The 22,559-nt window shown below is 40.0% G+C and overlaps 1 protein-coding gene across 2 annotated transcripts in view; it reads right to left on the minus strand.

The window, feature by feature from the left end:
* The window catches only part of ALDH6B2 (aldehyde dehydrogenase 6B2), a 185,983-nt gene that overhangs the window by 98,450 nt on the left and 64,974 nt on the right, over positions 1 to 22,559 (minus strand). For both annotated transcript variants that reach the window (XM_087691463.1, XM_087691462.1), the window contains exons 2-5: positions 8,401 to 8,504; positions 4,032 to 4,106; positions 3,738 to 3,899; positions 3,545 to 3,623 (exon numbers count right to left, since the gene is read on the minus strand). In XM_087691463.1, the coding sequence (XP_087547589.1) occupies positions 3,545 to 3,623; positions 3,738 to 3,899; positions 4,032 to 4,106; positions 8,401 to 8,504 (420 nt within the window). The remainder of the gene's footprint in view (positions 1 to 3,544; positions 3,624 to 3,737; positions 3,900 to 4,031; positions 4,107 to 8,400; positions 8,505 to 22,559) is intronic.

A 22,559-nucleotide genomic window follows, 5' to 3' on the forward strand; every position in this document is an offset into this window, starting at 1 on the left:
ATCTAGCACATTATCTCACTATCTAGATTACCGACCTTCTATGAGTTTGAGTACCAGTTCTTGCATTACGCAAGGCTACATGACCAAGTCCACAAGAAATCCTCCACACATACTTATTTAAAGAGGGGATTGGTTGTCTTCTTCACAAGCTAAAACCAATAGTGGCAAGAACTCGCAAGATGCGAAGGCAAGCCAAACCAAGGGTGACTCTCCTTCGTCAAATGGAACCAAAGAAACAACACCCATCTGGCAATAGCTCCCTAAGAAAAATTGGTTTTACACACACAGCCCCAATAGCTCTATTGGACATGTGGCACACGGACAACGTCAACAACCATCCTTATCTACTCCTGAGGGGCTATCTGATTGGTATACAAGTACCGATCCCATTGCACTTTACACATCCACTTCACATTCACCTCCTAAGACTCTCTCCACCTTCTCCACCTTGTTAGGTGCTTCATTGGCAAAGATCTACTAATGGGCATATCCAATGGTGGCCACATCCTTAGATTATCTCCATCTTTGCACTCTCAGGTCTAGGCTATTTAATCAACCCCATAGGATTTTTTCCATAGATTTTCATTCTCAAGTCTTTCGCTGCATATACTTACACACATATGCATTTGCACCATTGCATTGTTTTTTCAATTAGCTTTTCCTTTCAATTTCGTTTTGTTTTTTGGAGCATCTAACTACTAACCTCTATGCTTCCAAATCTTCATCTCTTTTGCAAGGTTTTTGTTTTCAATGTAGGGCTAGCATGCATATTTACACCAATCCTACCTAGGCTGGAGACTTGGGATGCATGCCATTCCATTCCTAGGAGTTTCGCTCTTCTACCAGCATGGAGGCTTCCCCTCCTGAGGCAGATCGTGCAACATCTCTTTTGATGCTATCATGGTGATAACTTCTATCATGTTCTTCTTGTTTGGATGTTTCCTCACATCATAGTTCTCAACACCACACAAAGACGGACATCTAGCTTCTCTTCCTCCTTTGGCATTGACATCCAAGGTTGAGAGGGGTCGCTACCCTTCTTGGTATTCTACAAGTTTTGGCACTTGTCTTCGGCATCAGCCTTTTCCCCCCTATTGTACCTCCTCCTTTTGCATTGCATGATTTCATCATCTTTGTAAAGGGTGCTTGGGTAAGTGTCCACTTTCCCCACGAGGAACATTGTCCAAGTGAAACTTGTTACATGAGTATTTCACAGCATGTAGCATACTCATTGTGCAGAGCACCACTTGACGGATCCTAAGCTGTCTCCACCGATGATTTGTACACCATACCACCATTGTTTCATCACCCTTTCCTCCTCATCAACATCCTCAAGTGGATGGGTAGCTTATCTGTTTTGTGATGGGTTGAACCTAACCGTCCCTTCTTATTCTCTTGTATGGTACAATTACTTAATCCACTGCAAACCATCTCTCAAAACACTTTTTACTTTTATTTTATTCCTTTTTTAAGTTCATTGTGGTTCCATCCGCTTTTGCAAGACTTGATAGGCCACTGGGAGCACCCTTTGCCCGATGCCCTATCCTCTCTTGGGTGACTATTTGGACTCCCTTTGTAAGATAACCATCACCTTTGTAGTCTTGGTAGGCCATTGGGCAGTCGCCATGCACCCTTTGTTCGAGGCCTTGGCTGCTTTGGGATGGGACACCTTGGGCAAACTTGGGTTGGCCTTCCTTTCTAGCCTTGTTTTGAGCTTAAGAGGGGATGTTGAGCTAAAAATGCATTACATGCTGAGTAGCCTCCTAAACAGCCCCAAAACATGCTTATTTAATGAAAAACCCTAAAACAGGGCAAAATTCGAGAGAGTTTTTGTGAACCCTAATTTGAGATGATCCATCCACATCTATAAATTGGTAGGCTGCCCCCATTCAATCATCATCTTTCATGCAAAATTTCAGCCATCAATCTTTCTCCACTTGGCTATCCAACCTTCACACCTGCTGCCATCACTCCTCCAGGTGCTCCAGCTTCTAGTGACTGCTTCTCCTACTACCACCTCCTGCTTGGTGTTACTCCCACTGCTACATTTGACACTCCACAGTCATCACCAACCTCCAGACAGTCTCCTGCAGCTTGCATTTGATCTCCATCAGCCAAGCGACACATGTTCCACCACTTTTCCAGCATATGTTTGCTGTCTTCTAGCCTAGGTGACAGCTCTCCCTCTTCAAGAGGGAGCTCTACATTAATTTAAGAAACCATAGTACTAAAAATGATTTTAAAGGCATTTAACATTCGAGTTGAACTATCACCTTTTGATCTGAAAACTTAGGATAGTCAATGCCAATCTAGACTGTAAGAATAATATGCAAGATATTCCGTCCCTTACAAATACACACTAATGTGGATGAATAAGCAATGGTTTAAAAGAATTCAATCTATTTGTCAAAACCTTGGTAAATATTTTACAGAGTCCCCCATCATGGAAATAGGATGCCACTAAGATAAATCAATGAGGCATAAACCTTAGGCAAAAGGAAATAAATCATTTGACATATAACCAGTCCTCCACAACTCCTTACAATTCTCTTTCATATGGTTCTTCAAGTCCAAAAGAGACACTAGATTGAGCCCATGTGCTCCAACAACCGAGTTGTCAACCCCATGCTCCAAGGCTCAAAGCTTGACTGATATACCATACACAAATCATAGGGAAACTCACCACCACCATAGCCAAATCCTAAAGAGACTACTAAGGACCATATGGTGGCATATTTTTGGTAACTCATGTATTCTCATGATTCATAATTTGGTTACTTTTCTTTATTGAATATTATTATGTTCATGCTTTGCATCCTCTTGCTTATAACAGTGTAGAATGGTGCATGTTCTTGTGATGACATTAGAATGCATACATTCCTTCTTTCACTTTCTCTTTTTTGGCCCACCACACTTATTCATTTTGCAAGAGCAGTTGCAGTGCAGTTTTTGGCATCGCCTGTGCTCTTTAATTTGGTTGCAAATAATTATTTTGGCCATTCAAGCATTAGTCAACCAGTCAGAGCCCTGGTACAAGATTCATAACTCCAAGTCATATGAAACTATTCAAATAAGCATTGGATATTTGTAGACAACTCAAGAATTAACGTCATGCATTTGTATATTAAAGCAACTTAATGGCTCATTGTGAAATCAATAGGGAATTTGAGATTATCTTCTAGCATTGGGTATTTACTTTCCAGATTTACATGTGCACAATTGTGTGCAAACACGTAATCAGGCCTTCTATTTTTCTTCTTCATATCCATTCATGATAATTCAGCTTTCACAAGTCACAGTTGGCAAGCTGGAATATTGAGAAGGATGCACTTCATAGAAGCATATTCTAAAATTGAAAATAACTTAAAGAACAAATCCTGGAAGAAAGATGTGTCAGAGGTTGGAGGTTGCTGAAGATGATATTCATAATCACCATGTACTAATCACCACAAAAAGAACTGTAAGCAATGTTTGAAACAGAAAAGAGTAGTGATTTCTATTGAGGGTCCCATTCTCAGCCAAAAAAGGTCCATTAAAGATGCACCTAAACCCCGAAAAACATCTCCTCTTGCATCAGCAAGTGTCTTTCCTTGCTCCATAGTAACACTTTTAGCTAGTGCATCCTGCAGTTAAAACACAAAATGACACAACTATCACCACGAAATATCAAAACTAGTCATTGTGAAATAAATCTTGTTATCTTCCACAAAATATTGAGAATAGCCCATCAAGCTAACCATGTCTCTCCTAATAAGTTCTTGAAACTTGAACATGATCCGCTGCCTTGCTGTAATTGGTGTATTTCTCCATTTTGGATAGGCTTCTTTGGCAGCCCCTACTGCTGCATTAAACTCTTTACTTGTTGTCAATGGTACCTTGGAAACAACATCTTGTGTTGCCTGCTTAAAAACATTCATGATATAATCAACCCTTTGATTCAAAATTTCATTTGAGTGTTAAATAATAAGATGAAATTTCAATCAAACACTACAAGCATTGCCTATTGAACTGGGAAGTACCCAATAACTCACCGGATTGATTACATCAATCCAATTTTGTGTTTCTGAATCCAGAAAATTCCCTCCAATCAATAACTTCACAAGTGCCTGCAAAAAAGGACAGCAAGGTTTCCTGAACCAGAAACACTAAAGCAGCATGGTTGCATTATGCTTGAAACAACAAAATATACACAAATGTGTACTCATTATGCAGGTTGAACATCCTTCACCACAAATTCTGAAATCTTCCTCATTATACTGGACATGAAGATGTGAGGGACGGCATAGCTTGGCTAAAAATAAAGGCATAAAGACCATGAGATAACACCAAAAACAGTTCTTCACAGGTCAAGCCTACGAAAGAATTGCATGTGAAACACCAAAACTGTACCTTCTGTCTTATGAGAACTATACATGAAATCTTGCAGATCCGATTAGATGAGTGAAATAACACATAATGTGAACTTTAAACAGACTAAGCAGGAGGATTGAGGATTGGGAACAACAATTCAAGGATTGAATAACATATGAAGGGCACCTTATAAAGATTAAGGTTGAGGATTGGGAATAACAATTCAATGTGTGCTCTCTCTGTCTTTTCTTGCTTTGTACTATGCACTCATACAGTATCATCAACAAGTGTGTTGAGCAGAGAGATCTCAATCTATTGCATCTTTATCAATGCTGCTATTCTTTTGCTTCTTCCCTTGTCTTGGCTTGATTGTGCTATTCATGTGGAAGCTCTGTCGAGGACACAAGTGATGGTTTGTTAGCAACAGTCTTCATCAAACATAGACTTTTCTTTGCAGATTTTGAAGGACCAAATATCTCAAAGTGTTATTACTAGCATGATCATGGGGACCACAACCATGAAGATAGCCATAAAGATCAATGAGACCATTGGCACACACTATTCAACATAAGGCTTATAATACGATAGGGCTAAGGCAATTCCAGCCAGGTCCAAGGACAACTGCTGAGGGCTTGATAAATGCTATGTCAGCATCAATCCTCTCCCAATCTTAGAAATAACGCGTTGATGATTGAGCATGAGACTGCTCCATATTGAGACTTATGCACATATTTCATATTGCATGAAAGTTTGGTAAGATGTGCTGGAAAATATTGCATCTCCACTCAAATTCAACTGCACTAAGGCTTGAACCCCTAGTTTTCATCCCAAATGCGATCTATAGGACATCTCCATATGAAGATATACAAGTATTTGCAGAGAAAACACAAAATCTACAAACACAACTAAAACATGGTGAACTCAGACAAGGACATGGAATGCAAAAAGAGGGAAAGATGTATCCGATGAATGAACGATTGCTGAAATGAAGGAAGGAAGAATGTGGATGCCCCCCCTCTAGACTTTGTAGGCATAGGCCCACATATATTATTGTGTGCTACGTCAAGTGACTTACTCCTTTTTCTATTTAAGTTTTTCCTATGGGCTAAATGTACATGCTTTCCATATATATGATACTTTGAAACAAAAATATCTAAAAATCCAAGAGAAAGCAACCCAAATGAGATAGCATTTCCATTCCTTTTCTAGATATATATCCCAACTGGTAATAACCACAAAGATACATTTAACTACTCGGTTACTACAATTACATGACCTTTGATTGAAGATACATGAACGGGATACACAGTGCCACATTTGGCTCCTTTAGCAACAACAAATGATCCCATGTGGACTTTCCATGTAACTGGTTCCAAAAGTAGTAGAGTATCCCAAGTCATCCAACAGACTAGTAGATATCAAGATCTTAGTAAGCTTGGGTACATGGCGTACATTCTAAAGAGTAAAGATAGGTCCATGCTGAATAGCAAACTGCACATCACCTACACCAACTATGTCACAAACATAGCCATTACCAAGATGGGACTGATCCACACCTTCTCCTATCATTTGAATAGAACCACTCCTTATGAGGAGTCACATGAAAAGATTCACCAAAATCAAGTATCGAATCTTGAGTCAATTGTCAATCTATTGCAACTATTACATATACATGAAGAATAGAAGTAAAGAGCACTTCACCTTCATCATTATATGCAATCATTGCATTTATTTCTTCAATCTTCACCTTTCCTTTACCTTCTATCCTGTCAGAATCCTTACCCTCCTTATCTTTTTGCTCCCACTTCAATTTGTAAAAAGTCCTTCTCAATATGACACATTTTACCACAATGGAAGCATTCAATATCTTTATTCAACCTAAATTTGCTGCATGACCACTCACAGTCTCGGTTCTTGCCTTTATACTATTTTCTGTCTCTTTCTTCCTGAGTTGTCAATGCTTGACCATTTTTGCATTGATCCATGGATTTCCTATGTATCTCTTCAACCAATAAACTACCTACAACATCATTAATCTTCAGCTCATCATCCAGAGCTAAATTACTAATGGTTTTCCTAAATATATCCCGTGATACAAGCAAGGAGCACAGCAAAAAGATTGCCTTAACCTCATCTTCGAACTTCATTTTTTGAGCTTGCATTTGATTGAATATGATATTGAATTCATTAAGGTGGAAGGCAATAATAGAGCCCTCCTTCACTTGCAACTCAAACTTCTTCATAAGATACACCTTATTAGAGACAGTTTCATTGTTATTATAAGTGTCACATAGCTTCTCCCATACGTCATATATAATGGTCTCATTCACAATTGTAAAATACACAAACTTCGCCAATTGCAACCTAATAGTGGATTTGGCCAATGCATCAAACCTCCAACCAATCCTCTTTAGAAGTGTCTACTAGTTTTGCATCTATGTCTCTTATGGGCCTCAACTGCTTCTTATGAATAACGATATATTGAATCTGCTCCTTCCAGAAACTAAAGTTAGAACCATCAAACTTTCTAATATTATATAGTTCCCTGTTCATTGCAAATTATGAAGCCATTTGTGCAAAACAACAACTACCTATCAAGTAACAACAACCAGCAAACCAACAAACTACACCATGAAACTGGCAAATTTTCTATAGCACCTGCTCCATATAACCAGAACTAAGAGAAGATAGAAAATGAACCATTGTTGAGCGATAATGCATATATCACTATCCAAACATTTTGAGAATTATTGTATATAGTGAAAACATCATACTATTGCATCAATACTTCCTCACAGATATAGTACCATGACATCATCCAACTGTTCAAAAGTACATCAATAGACTGATCTCCATTGAAGAGGAGCAGAGACACAAAAGGACACAGTAGAGGCCCATGGCATACTACCCGATATTGTCACTTCTAAGGGCAAGAAGGCAAAAGAGCCCCAAGCTAGAACTTTAGGAAAGGTAAACAAGGGGTTTTTTCCCATGCAAAGGCAATATCAAAAAACACATATTTGAAGTTCCATACTGCCAACATGAGCTGTCAACAACTGCTGTTTGCTCCCTGCTTGCACATAGCTACCTCATCCTCCCAATTATAATCAGCTCTTTTTATACTGCGTTAAAGGCTTTTGGGCAGGGTTTAGTATCAAAGGATGATTACTGAGAAAAATTCAATGCAAGCAGATGTCAAAGCAAGATCATGTATGAAGCATAGAAAGGCAAGCAAGTTCAAGAGCGGACAAAACAGAGCAAACACAGGCAGCAAGGGCATGACCATTTAACAAGGTCTCAAAAGCACACTCGATGTCCTCATAGTATGATCAATGCCCTGTGACTCAAGCTCATGGACATAATTTACTCCTTCCTCTTATTAAATTATAGCCTATAACATCCTCAGGTAAACAACACATACAGCAGAACAAAACCATAAATTAAACTATCAGCATTCCATTTCTGGGTTGGGGGGGCGGGTAAAGCAGGGGTGATCAAGTCTTCTTACAGTGAAACAGTTGATCAAGATCAGGCTTCCTAACCAAGGGGTTCTGAGGAGAAACCACAAATAAAGATTTAGCAAATGATTTGGTGAGGCCAAAAAGAAGTCCTTGGTATAATCAAACTAAAGAAGGTTCATCCTAATTCACTAAAAAGGGGATAGAAGGATTATTTCAAATGTTACAGCTACACAAGCTGCTGTACCCCTCTCTTTGCCTCCAATGACTTCTTTTTAAAGACCCGATCTCCCAACTTGACAATGATGAATTATTGCATTCTTATGAGCCCTTGTACTGCAAAATGTATCAGCTAGCTTGTCATGCAGCTAAACTCTTTAATGTTAACTGCATTGTAAAGGCGACACTGATGACTAAGCATTAAGCTATAAAAGTTCCTTCAAAAGGCCGTCGCAAGTCGTATACACAAAATATTTGAGTGGCATGGCGCAAACTGTCTTGACACAAGCAATGCTGAAAGAACAGTACATCAAAACTAATTTGACAAAAGGACACTGGATTAACAAATGAACATGTGGAGTTGAAAACATACAGCAGGTCTGGTTGGGCTCTCAGTGAGAGGGGCTGCCCCTCCGGATGAAAACAAATGATACCCAGGTTCAATACATGAATGAGATAGCTTCTCCTTTTCATTCCCTGAAAGCAAAACAGCAACAGACTAACTTAAGGCTGCAGCTTATTCTTCCAATTAACAATGAGTTGAATGCATCTTTAAATACAAAGACTCTCCTGAACTAATTTACACATGTGAAGAGGAAAGGCCATGTACACAGAGAACATACAAAAGAAACAGAAACCTTGAGGGTTCTTCATAACCATCTTCAACAAATTACATAAAGGATTCTCTCATCACCATCTTCATAAAGGATTTGATTTTTTTTTGATCTAGCATCAGAAGCTCGAAAGCACTTATCCTGTTCCGGGGTTGCTTCTAGAATAATTGTAAGCTTAGAGACAACTTAAAGGGTTGAGTTCTCAGACAGGTGCCCTCGCCCTCCAAGCCCTCTGTTTTTTGCTCTTGCTCTACATCCTATTCTGACAATGCTATCTCATTTGGCTGCAAATGGGGATGTGGCAGGCTTATCCCTTCCTTCACACCAACATCTAGTTGGTCAACCCTTGGCATATGATACACTTATGTTCTTGAAAGCAGATAAAGATAATATTTGCAAAGCCATGGACATATCTTGTTTAAATTGGCTTCAGGGCTGCATATTAATACCACTAAATCTGTCCTTATCAAAAAACAGTTTTCAGCTCCAACTAGTGGTTACAGCACTTGGGTTCCATCTCCAGTGAACATTACACTCCAACACTTCCATTAGCCCCCTCCCATGAGAGGCATCCGCTGTTAGGCACCTCTACCATTGAGCACTCTATCCACTTTCCTTCATTATTCGTTCATTTTCATTCATTCAATCATCTTATTTCTTGTGTTTTGTGCTTCTATGTTAGTACCTAAGTTCTTTGTATTTTGGTCAAGGTTGTACACTGTGTTTTCGTTTGCAAACCATAGCATATCTCCACTAATCAAAGCCAATGCTCTTCTAAAGAGTTACCGAAGGTGGATTGCTTGGTTTGTTCTTGAGTACACTATACATCATATCTTGACTATGCACAATGGCTCAAACCACTCCATCTTGGGATCCTCTCACACTTTCTCACACTCCTACAATGGAGTGTTGAGCTAACACACCCTTTACAGCTGATTAGCATTTTCAAACAGCCCCAAAGCACGCTTAATTAATAAAAAATGCAAATTTGGTGCGCGGTTTGAGAGAGTTTAAGTGGTTCCCCAAAACCCTAATTTTTTGGGACACCCTTCAACATCTATAAGTAGATGGGCTGCCCACCATTCAACCTCATCCTTTTGTGCAAGTTTCTCACTCTATTGTGCAAATTTCAGCCATCAACCACCTACCATCTGCTATCCAACCTCATTGACTACAACCCATCACTATCCATGCCTATTTTCAACCATCACCTTGTTGTTTGGAGGTCTCCATCTTCTACATCATCATAGTTCTTGATCAACTTGCATTTTCAGCATCTGGTGCCAAGCAATAGGCTACTGCCATCCCTCCCACCAAGCAACTACTACAATACCTGTGTTTTTGCTGTCCAACAAGCCATCTACATCGGCAGTCAGTTCCCTAACACTCTGGTGACCAGCATTTAGTGTTTCCCGCACTCCGACTGGTAGTTACTGCACTTGAGATCCGTCTCTAATTGTCAGATTCGTGATGGGCGATTCAATATGATAACTGATGTGATGAGGCCAAAGGAATACCACACAGTTCGATTCAACAGAGGCACGAGATACGTTTTTCCTCCCAGCCTTGCCTAGTTATTTGCTGGCAACTCCCATGGTGATCCAATTGCCAGCCATCAATTCTTGGTGAGTCCTACTATTCTGGTTGTATAAACCCTTTATCAAGGTAATCCTTAATTTGTCTTTCAACTTCTTGGTGCTGTGTTTCACTTAACTTACAAGGTGGCTTAGAAATAGGGTGTGTATCCTTATCTGTGTCAATTGGGTGATTTATATCACCCCTATCTGGTGGAAGGCCACTTGGTAAATCAGAAGGAAACACATCTTTAAAATCATCTAACAAACCACTTAATTCATTATTTACATTCAACTCACAAACATAAGAAAATTGTTGCTTTATATTACAGAAAGTAAAAGTGTTTTCTACAGGAAGAGACAAAAAACATATATACCTCACAAGCTTCCTTCTTTATCAGCTTCTGAACCTCAGAGGAACACAACAAAGGATTATCAGATACTTCATGTTCACCTTGAATCACAAAATTCTTACCATCCCTTTCAAATTCCAGTGTATTATGATGATAACTACATTTTAAGGATGGTTCCAATCCCCATAGCCACTCCCTCCCTAAAGCAATATCGGCTCTTTCTATATTCATAATTTGGAAATCAAGCTTATCTTTATATCCTTGGATCTCAATTTCCAAATTGGATACCATTGTATCCTATATTTTATTATCTTGACCTTGCATTATACGAACAACATATTGATGCCCACTCTTTTGTTGGGGAAGTTTCAATTTTTTGACAAGTGCATAATTTATGAAATTGTGGATAGCGGAGTCATCAATCATGACTCTAACCCTCTTTCCAAATATCAATCCATGCACTCTAACTAAATCATGTGGCCCAAAGGTAGGCTGCCACATAGAAGTTGACATACAACACCTGTGTTGTACATCCTTGTGCAAAACCTCTAAAGATTTATACCTTTCATGCCCCTTTAATTCTAGAGTCTGCACTACATGGATTTGTTTTTCTTTTCCCTTATCCTTTCCTTTATCTTCCCCCTTTTTCCTTTGAGGGCAATTCCAGGCAGCATGGTTAGGGGATAGGCAATTGAAACATAGCTTTTCTTTTTTGGCCTTATCAAAGTCATCTGGACTTAACTTTGGCCTTACATATTGTTTCTTTTCAAAAGGTTGTTTCTTGCCCTTAAAATTTTGCATTTTCCTTTCAAATTTTCCCACAAATTTTGAGGTTTCCAATTCCTTAGTCTTGGGCTCCGTATCAGTGAGACTAGTGAATGTACGTGGACGCGTACTATCTTCATTGATTAATGCAAATTTAATTGCCTCTTCAAGCGTCTTAGGTGAACTCCTTTTTACTTCCTTTTTACAAGCCTTATCTAGTCCCCTAATGAATCCTCTTGTCTTTTGAAATTCATCTACTCCTTCCAATTTGAGGATTATCTCACGATATTCCTCCAGATATGTCAGCAGGGGTCTTCCCTTTTGTCTGACATAATCCCAATCTTCCCAATTTCTTTCCATTTCATTTTCAAGAAGGAATTCTTTCAAAAAGACGGATTCAAATTGAGCCCAAGTTTCACGTATTTTATTTGCTTCCTTTAAAGTTCGCCACCATTTATATGCCTTTGGCCCCAAAGTTAAACTGGCCTCCAGTGCTTGGAGATGTGGTGGAGTATTTTTAAGTTTGTGTAAATCTTCCTATTTTTGGAGAAAATTAAAGATAGTGTCTTTATTTCTATCTTTTTCCTCCCCATGAAACTGAGGGAGTTTCATATCTTTTAAAACTAGATTATCCCTCAACTTGTAGTGGGGTTCCTTAGAATCTCGCATAGTCACATCCAAATCTTTCGATGAAGATGGGATATGCAAGGTTTCTATCTTATTTTTATCCCTTTCTAGTAATAACGTTAATTGAGATTTTATTTCGGTGAGTGTTTGAGTAAAAAATTCCATTTGAACCCCCTTTGCTTACACACAGCAGTTAGATCATCAAATTGTTCTCGTGTGGCAAAAAATTCTTCCCACTGTTCTTCTTGTATCTCCGTTTCATGGGGATCTACCATAGGGTGGTCCCATAGACCTAGAACCTTCCATTACTCCCTCTTTTCCTTTTTCTTGCATTAATACACTCGAATTGGAAAGCAAATATAAGAAATTTGCGTACAAAGTAAAGTACTTCCCTGGTTATAGTGACAGGGCAACTGTTGCTCGTTTTAAAAAATAACCCCGAAGAGTGAGGGATAATTTATCTTTCCTGAGTTGAGCCGGGTCACGCTGGAAATGAAGCTTATTAGCAGAAACGGCTAGTATTTAGTCCCCTTCTTAATGGTCACGTGAACCATCAATACGCCTTTCTTGAATTGGGTCTGTGCGCAACCTGTACTTGTCATACAAGTACAGTCGGAGCTGGTGACAAAGACACTAGACAATAGAGAGTAACGTGCAGTTGGGCTGGTCACAGAGACACTAGATTGTAGTACCGTTTTTTATGTGGTTGCGCCTTACGAAGTAAACGTTGTCCAGGATACGGGCGTTAAACGTGTGGGACAGCGTCTTCACGTTGGATGACGAGTGACGTGTCGGGAAAGAACTTCACGTCAAATTTCATATGACGTGTCATGTGGGCACCGGGGAAAAAAAAACTTCACGCATAAATGGAAGCGAGGCCCGACGGCTCTGAAGAAAGAGGATCCAACGCCTGCTCTGATACCAGTGTCGGATTCGTGATGGGCGATTTAGTCCCATAAATGATGTGATGAGGCCAAAGGAATACCACACAATTCGATTCAACAAAGGCACGAGATACGTTTTTCCTCCCAGCCTTGGCTAGTTATTTGCTGGCAACTCCCATCGTGATCCGATTGCCAGCCGTCAATTCTTGGTGAGTCCTACTATTCTTGGACTCTCTTTAATTCTAGGCTCCCCTAAACCCCGTTCAGGTACCCAAGGCCCCCGAACGGTCATCCCTCGTGCCTGTTTCCCGTAATTTACCTTATTTATGTAACACTAATGGACGTCACTCTCTGACATTGCATTGCTCTACCCTTCGACATTCTGTACACTCATACATTTATTTACAACATTCATCACTTCAGAGTTTCATCTCACTATGTTTATCTCTAAGTTTGAGTTTTGAGTTTTTGCATTTTGCGTTTAGGCTTTAGGGTTTGACTTTTGCTTGTCTCTATCTGAATCTTTGTCTTTCAGTCTTGGTCATACATGCTATGTTTCCTTAGTGCAAACCCTAGCATAACTTCACATGGAGGCCTTATTAAGACAATACAGACTTGATTTGAAAAACAACACTCCATCATATTTACCTGCTAACTCTTCTCCTAGGGATCACTTAGAGAACCCCAACTCTTCTTCGTCTCATATTCCTTCAAAAGGTGTATCTTGTGAGACACTCTACTAACGAGACTAATCGCCTCTCAATTGAGGAAAGACTAACAAGTCAAGACACTAACAAAAGTTCCAGTTCTTCACAATCAAGCCTAATGGCATGTGTATTTAAAATTGTAAAAATTAATTTATTAATAATTTTAATGCCTAGAAAATTAGTCTAACCAATCAATAATTAAATTGGCTAGGCCAATTCATCAATCAAGTGTTGTTGAGTCTTCTTTAGCCCCCGCATTGCATCAAGTACCATTAAATGCCAAATCCCTAATGTCACCAATTGACACTTATGGCTAATAAAATGTTTTAGGCCAATTTCCGACACCAGATACCACCTAGTATCTGTGTAACATTACTTTAGACAACTTTTGCCGTTAATATCCACTAATTTCATCCGATCCTTGACTCGTGAATATGAAATAATCTCAATTGCACTTCACATGTGCATTACATAAACATCTAATTAATATTTAATCCAAATGTTAAGTAAAATTTATGCAAATATTAAGTAAAGCAAACAAAACTTCACGTCCTCGTGACATTAGGCAGTCTAAGAGTGGACATTGTTTCTTTCTGAGCCATTCATGCATTTCATGCCTAAGTAAGAAATAACCTACAATGGCTATTGTCACGAGGATATGAAATTTTGAGATGTTTTAATCTTGTTGATAACATTTAATTAAATTATTAATCAAATGTGCAAGGTTGTTTAAGCACATGTGATGCACATGGCAATTATTTCATGGTAACAGGCCAATAACCCCAAGGATGCAATGGGTATCAAAGTTATATCTGACAAGTACTAGATTGTACACAGTGTCAAATTTGGACCTAGATCAACTTATTCGCCACTAATGTCAATGGTGACATTAGAGACTAGGCATTAGTTAATTAATTAATGCCAGTCTAAGGGCCAATAACTGCTTAGGGATACTTGGAAGGCAAATTGGCCTAGCCAATTTAATTATTGACTGCTGAAATTAATTTTTTAACCACTTGAATTATTATTAAATTAAATTGCAAAATTAATATTTTTAAAATTAATTTAACAAGCTGAATAATGTTGGAAAATGAAATTAGAAGGCTACCACTTGGCAAAACTTGCCCATACAAGTGGAAAAAAAGTTTTTAGGGGCTAGTGGAATCTATTCCAACCATTGTGAGAGAGAAGGAGAGTATTAGAGAGTAAGGAGAGGTTATTAATGTGATTTGCAACCACCAAGGATCAGTCCTACAATATGTGACAGCAGTTTGGAGCCCTCCAGGAGCAGATGACAGTAGTCCAACATCCTTTTGGTACAGATGACAGCATATAGGAGGAGGCAGCAGTCTTTCTAGTTGCCCTAAGCTATAGGTGACAACTTACATGGCTGTTTGAGCAGAGTAGCAGTAGTTTGTCACTGTTTCTTGTGATAAAACTTCGAAATTTCTCTCTCTACAGCATTCTCTCTCATCCCCAACCATTTCTTAAGTTATCTCAACATTTTCTAGTAGTTTGAGCGATCAAAGAAAGAGATTTCGATCAATCTCACCTGTAAACCCTAATTTACAACAGAAATTAGGATTTGACAACCACCTCGGGATATGTGCTCAAAATTGAGAACTTATGATTTAATTTCTAGCATTTGAAATTGAGGAATTTCAAAAAGATTCAAGAGGCCAACTAGTAATATCAGATTTGGGGTTGAATTTGTCTTTCAAGGAGCATGGTGAAGGCCAATTCCCAAGCAAACGAAGGGGCAAATTGATTTGGAGGCTTGCTGGTCAATTTTGACAAAAAAAGACACTTGGATTAGCGAAGGAGATCAAAGGATCCCAATTGTATTCCTTCCATTTGCAATATAAGATAAAGAAATACCACAAGGGCATCAATTTTGGGACCAACCAGGTGTCCAATGTCCAAGATTAAAGTGGTAAAGTGTGCATTTTCAGTTTTGTGAATTTACTAGTTGCTATGATTAGTGCTAAATTAGGTTATTTACCACCCTATCCGAAGAAGGTTGGTTTCAACTAACTTGTCTTGTAAAGCAGAGTACAAGGCAGCCTTCACAGCAACAGTGGAATGTATATGGCTGCATACATTGTCAGTTGATCTATATAGATCATTGGAGAGTCCTACGCCCATTCTTTCTAACAGTCAGATGTAACATGTCCACCTATTCGCTCGTAGAACACGTCTTAGCAGCTCATCGGGAAGGGAGTCCAGAAAGCACCACCCGGCACTCCCACGGAATGTCCCGGGGTTTGCAATCTAGGTCTTCCCGAGTCTGCCACGAAGCAGAAGCATTCCGGTCGTTCCCACTTAAGACCGACCTCAATCAAGGTTTTTCCCTAGTGGTCAAATTCCTAGAACGGTAGCTAGCGTCGAACCCCAAGCGAACTACTTTACGCAGAAACGTCAGGGTCGAAGCGGATTCATGCTGCACTTGGTTCAAGGAGAATAGGAAACGAGAGGGATGCAAAGCTCAACCTCTCTACCCATAAGGCATAGTCCCATTCCGTTCCCCTAAAACAGCATAAATCGGGACTCTAGTAACCTAGATTCTAGGTCATCGTTCCTTGCTGTCATTTCCTTCGAGAAAAGTTCCCTGCTGTCAATTTCGTTTGAGAAAAGTTTCCGGCCAACCGGGACCACCCATCCGTAGGACGGACCCATGGCCACATCCACTGCACTTTCCTCAGGGTTGCTTTAGTTGTCTAATTACCTACCACATTTAGTTGGACATGCATAAAACAGCTTCCTTAATTAGCCAATTAGTCACTCGTTCCTTCACGTAATCTTAGCACTGACATAGAAAGACAATGTCAAACAAGTTCCTTTTCAACAATTTATCTTATTTATCTTTGGAATACATCATAATAATCCAGCCCGAAGGCTAATCCATAATCCGCCCGAAGGCTATTCATAATCCACCCGAAGGCAATCCAACAATCCTCAGGGATTACTAATCCAAGTTTCCGCCCGTAGACTAGTATGCGGGCCTCGAGATCCAATCTCAAGACACGTCAGCCTCTTGTGCAGGGCCCGGAAGGCAAGGGATTTACGGCCAGAGTCCCCTCTGGCACCCAAGCATCCTCCTGCTCCAAGTAGTGCCCAACGGAGAGACCTCTCGCGGCGGGTTCGGTCCACGTTCCTAGCGCGGCTAACAACCCCCTTGGTTGGGGTCAGGCAAACAGTCGAGGGGAACTGATGCTGCCTCTCCCTCCAAGCCTTCAACCTTAAGCAATTAATTATTTTTCAGCCTTAGATTCTTTGAGCAAAGCAATACAAACAGTGCTCCTAAACTGTACAAACACAATCAATCCAGTGGTCGTTTTACTTGGCCAACTGCTAAGGTGTGAATCCTTTTCTCCAAATACATCCAGCATTCAATCCAGGATCAATTGCAACTTGGCAAGATCCCCAAGGGTTTGTTTATTTACCCTTTTATCCTTGGGTTAGGGTTTATATCCTATCAACCCAAATTAACCAACACCTTAGGTTCCTTAAGACAGTATATCCTGGCGACCATGTCGCTCTAACTTGATTGATCCTTTGCTTGCTAGGCAAAACATAACCTCCCCTGACTTGTCAATCAGCCCAAGAAGGGTGATGTAGCAGGATGACTACTCATCCTTTTGCAAGTTAGACTTGCGCTGGAACCTGGCAACCTTGTTCCAAGGAGTGGCAAATCCATCTTGTGATTAAAACACAAGCCATGCGGCATTGCAACTTGTTGCACAAGTGTCGCACCTAACTCATGGGATCATTTCACCCATCAAACGGCGTTTCTTGGTCAAGGAATTTGTTTAGTCAAGGTGTAGGGTTTGGGGTGTCTTCTTACCCAACCCAACCCTAACCTTGCTAGGCCAATAACGTTTGGCCCTAGGGTTTCTAGACTCAATCGGAAGTCTGGTATTGGGTCATTCGATCCTTAGGGTAAAGCCCTAGATTGTTGTTGTATGGGCGTCCACTTAACCCAAACATTCTATGAATGTGGATAGGACCTTGGGTTTGAAGGTCTCGACTTGGCGACCAAGTGCGATACTAGGCAGAATTTCTAACGTGCTAAACCCTAGCTAGCACTTTGAGGTGTTCATCGTACCATCTAATCATGCTTTTACGAATCCCTAGAGGGTTATAACATTACAAGTGATTTAGCTAAATTGGTCTACTTGTCTTGCGACAAGGAACAATCCTTTCTTAGAGATGCTAAACTTGTTCTAAAGGTGTAAATAATTGCAAGACATCACATTACGTGTAAACATGCGATTCATTACTTCTATGCAACTATTAAGGTTTGTAATAACTATTTCTTTTCCTTGCAAAAATCATGATGATTGACAATTCGGGAAATAACTTGCACAAAACCTATATAGATTTACATCAAGAGTTTTGCCTACACCCTTTCGTTTAATGCAATTGAATTTCAAGCTTTGATATGATATGCAACATTTTCTAGATACAGCTTCGATAAATGAAGTTCATGCATGACGAATATGTACCATGCAACCTTAATCCATTCTACAAACATCTTCGCATGCAACATGCAAGTCCATAGTTTCATTTCCACGCCATGCAATTCTTTGGACAACATCTAACGGATGTTAACGATTTTTCCTCATGCGAATCACAACAAGGAAGTTCTTGCCTAAATGCAATATACGCTTGTTCTTTCTTGCAAGGAAGATAAGGGTGAATTTAAACAAAATTTTCAACCTTTTAACCTATGCAATATGTGTTTAAGTTTATCACTTTAGAAATGCACGAAAAGGGCAACATGCGACTAAGCTCGTAAGATGAATAAGTAATTTATATTCATAACTTTCCTATGAATTTTAAGCATGCCCAACACGGAATTAAACTTCTAAGAACCTCGTTATGAGGACTTGCAGCCATGTCCACGTGTAAACTTGGGTTCGAGACTTCTGCGCGTGCGCCTTGCGACTATGGCTTTGAAGCCATCGTTGATGACTTGAACTCCGTGATTTGTTCTCGCTTTTACGCGATCTCCGAACTCCCTCCAAGCTTGGCAAAACAGCCTCAAAGTCTGTCTACTTCTCCCTTACGCAGGAATACCCCTTTACAGGGTGTGGGTTTTAAGAACCCAGGAAAAAACCGCGTACACAAGGCTTATGGGAGCCTTATTCTTAGAAGCTTCCAAGAAGCTTCTACTTCTGGACAAAATGACGGGGGGGGGGGGGGGGGGAACTCACACACGTGGAGCTTTCATGCCTTCTCCCTTCTCCCCATGCACTCTACCACTACGCCTTCTTCTTCCACTCCCTCTCCCCCTGCCATGCATCGACTGAGGGGAGGGGTAATTGAAAAAATTTGCCTTAATCTTACCCATTATCCAATTTTCCCTTTTTTCCAAGAAGGGTGTTCTCATGCGGCTTTGCGGTCTTCAAGCTCGGCCTTAGTTTGCACAATGCGGAGCCGAAATTTAACATGGTGCGCGGAAGGAACACTTGGCCACCGGCATTATTCGACGCGGGGGATTATTTTATACTACTTGCGCAAGATGTGCGGGTTTTATAGTCGACTTAATATTTCGAGTGGAAATATTACATCAGAGCACTATTGCAATGGCACGAAATCCTGTATTTTATCCTTACATGAAATACATTGAGATGCATTACCATTATATTAGAGAGAGATGCTATGTAGAAGAGATCAACTTGATATATATTGCCACACACGAAAATGTTGTGGACATTTTTCCCAAAGCATTACCACATAAGAAGTTTAAGGCTTTTCAAAAGTCCTTGAACTTATTACCTTTTGGTGATTGATCATCCTTGTACTTCATCACATTGGCACTGTAGGGGGGTGTTAGAATTTGTCAATTCTGGGCAGTGTTGAATGTATTTCGTGTGGTGTGGACACTTATTAAGGTATCAATGAAAGGTGTACACCTAGTATCTTAGAACATTAAAGTAGTGACACTAGGCTCTAGAGTAAATAAACCTAATTCTAGTTAGTTGATGCAAGGTTAGTTAGGTCAATCCTTGACCTAAACAAGAGTTGTACTTTCACTCTATCTTTCATTTTGACAAGTACACTCTACTCTTTTGCTTCAGCTCACACACTATCATTCTCTCATTTCTCTCTCCTCCGTAGCTAGTGCCATTTCTCACAACCTTCTCTCTTCTATATGAGGATTTTCGGATCATTGGCATATACTCATGAGCCTTCTCAAAAGAGGCATAAGCTGGATCTGATAAGGCTGTTCGTTGCATATTTATTGGATATGGTGCTAAACGCAAAGGATACCATATTTATCAACCCTCTACAAGCAAGATTATTGTCATCCAAGATGTTATCTTTGTTGAAAATGCTTCTCACCCCTTTCTAGACTATCAAAAACAGTCTATTATTGATGCTTCATACATCTTTGACAGCTTACTACCACTTTTCCATAATGGTTCCATGGCTGATCCTTCTTCTCAGCTACCATTTCCACAACCTACACATACATTACAGCAGTCTATTCAGCCTGATTTACAGCCGCAATAGCAGCATGAAACCTTGTCCAATAAGCAGCCCCCTATTCGTGATCACTTGGAGCACGTGTGGGCCTTGAAATTCAGCAGCCTAAAAGAGAGTCCCTCGCTGGTTGCTAGGCACTCTTTGAGACAGCAAGCAGGCTAGTCCTTTGGCTACCCGCACACGAGCCTCCGTTCGCAAGGAACAAGGTAATCTTCTTGCATGTGCAATGGTGGCAATAGCATGCAATGAAGAACCTCTATGTTATAAAGATGCCTTTTCAAATGATCATTGGGCAGAAGCAATGAAGGCAGAGATTGATTCCATCCATCAAAATGACACTTGAGAGCTATGTGACTTGCCTCACAGCAAGCATGCAATAGGTACCAAATGGGTTTATAAAATTAAAAGAAAGTCAAATGGTTCTATTGACATGTACGAAACCCACCTTGTTGCTAAGGGCTACGCCTAGCAACAAGGAATCAACTTTAAGGAGACCTTTGCCCCTACCTCTCACATTAGTACCATAAGGAGTATTATTACCCCTACTGCCCACTTTCATTCGGATATTCATCAACTAGACTACAAGACAGAATTTCTCCATGGATATCTCACTAAAGAGATGTATGTTTCTTAGCCTCCACAATTTGCAATCAAAGGATCAGAGTTCACAAAGTCTATCCTCTCAAGAAGCCTTTGTTTCAAGCAAGTTCCACGAGCTTGGTATGCCTGCATATATTCTCCCCTATTGCATCTTGGATTTCAAAATAGCCCTACTGAGGCTACTCTTTACATTTGACATTAGGGATCTGATTTTATTATTCTTGTACTTTATGTTGATGACAAGCTTGTCACTCAGACCAATGCTAGTTGAATTGCGACGTTTAAGGCTGATTTACAACAGACCTTTGCCATGATAGATCTTGGTCTCCTTCACTATTATTGGGGTATCCAATTTTCCACCATTGAGGGGGGCATCATCATGACATAGTCCAAGTATATTAAATAACTTCTTCGGCACTTTTATTTCAAGAATTGTAAGCCTGTGTTTACTCCCTTGGAGCCAACTTTTGATTCTAATGATAGTAGTAGATCCTTTGATACTACTTTATATCAACAAGCTATCGAATGCTTGATTTATCTATATCACACAAGGCCCAATCTATAGTTTGATGTCTCCCAGTTGAGCAGATTTATGCACAATCCTTCAATACTTGGTAGGCTGTGAAGTGCATCTTTCAATTTCTTAAAGGCACCCAAGATCTTGGCCTTTTCTACAAGGCTCATTCTTCACTCTCTTTGCATGGATATTCTGATAGTGATTGGGCTAGATATTCAAATTCTCATGTCTCTCATAGTGGCAACTGCTTCTTCTTAGGTATGTCTCTTGTTTCTTGGTTCATCAAGAAATAAACTACAGTTGCTACTTCTAGTTGTGAAGCTAAGAGCAGCGCAACGTTCACAGCCACAATGGAGTGTATTTGGCTCTGCAAGTCGCTTAGCAAATCTTCATGTGTACTAGATGCCTCCGATACTTATCTACACTAACAACCAGAGTGCTTTGGCCATTGTGTGAAAACTAGTGTTCTATGCCCACACAAAGCATATAGAAGTTCATCACCATTATGTTTGTAAGCGGATGTCAGCTCGAGAAAAAGAGTTGTCTTACTTACCCACCAAAGACAACTTGGCAAAAAAGATTTTCACAAAGGCTCTTTCTCGGTCCAAGTTCCATGCTTTTTGGCAAGCTTTGAACTTAATTTCATTTGTTCCATGATCTGTCACACTCTATACTATCATAGGTGGTTGTATCCACTTGGAAGAACTTGTGCAACCATGATCTTATATTTTCTTTCATTTTCTAGGATTTTGTCATTTCCACCCATTTTCATGGAGGGGGTTTATAGGCCATCTCATGGGCTACATATTGATGCCCTTTGATACGTGATGCGGGCTCCATAGGCATTTACACTACCATTAAATGTAGTTGTTGTTAGAGTTATGATCATCCCCTCGACAAGCATGTGTCAAAATAGGCAGTGTTCATGCATTTTCTTGTCAAACAGAAATTCAAGAGCAGTTTGTCAAAGTTTGTGTGCTGCATATGCCATGTGGCAGGCTGTACAGTCAGCGCAGAAGTGACACGCTGCAGTAGCATTTATTGCATATCAAATTGCTGTGCTAACATGGCAGTTTGCCATTTTTTGCAGATTTTTGTGCAATCGGCCAATCTAGCACAAGTCGGCCAAATTTGGTAGGCCGATTGCTATTTTGGTTGGGCCATATTTACTGCTTTATATAGCAGACCTTCATCACACATTCACACACTTCAAATCACAGATTTCAGGATGAGATCGTGCTGACTGCAGCAGACTTCAAGGTGTACAGCAGGGTGACATCATTGAGGTGGAGATACGTAGACATATGCACTACTCCCATGTACATAACTGCATTCTTATTCAGCATTCCTTCATTGCAGATCTTCTTGTTCTTCTGTCTCTTTCTCTCTCTCTCCTCTT

Source organism: Lygodium microphyllum, chromosome 13 (assembly GCF_053477565.2).
Source record: "Lygodium microphyllum isolate KBCC chromosome 13, Lygodium_microphyllum_v1.1.10, whole genome shotgun sequence".
Taxonomy (NCBI): domain Eukaryota; kingdom Viridiplantae; phylum Streptophyta; class Polypodiopsida; order Schizaeales; family Lygodiaceae; genus Lygodium; species Lygodium microphyllum.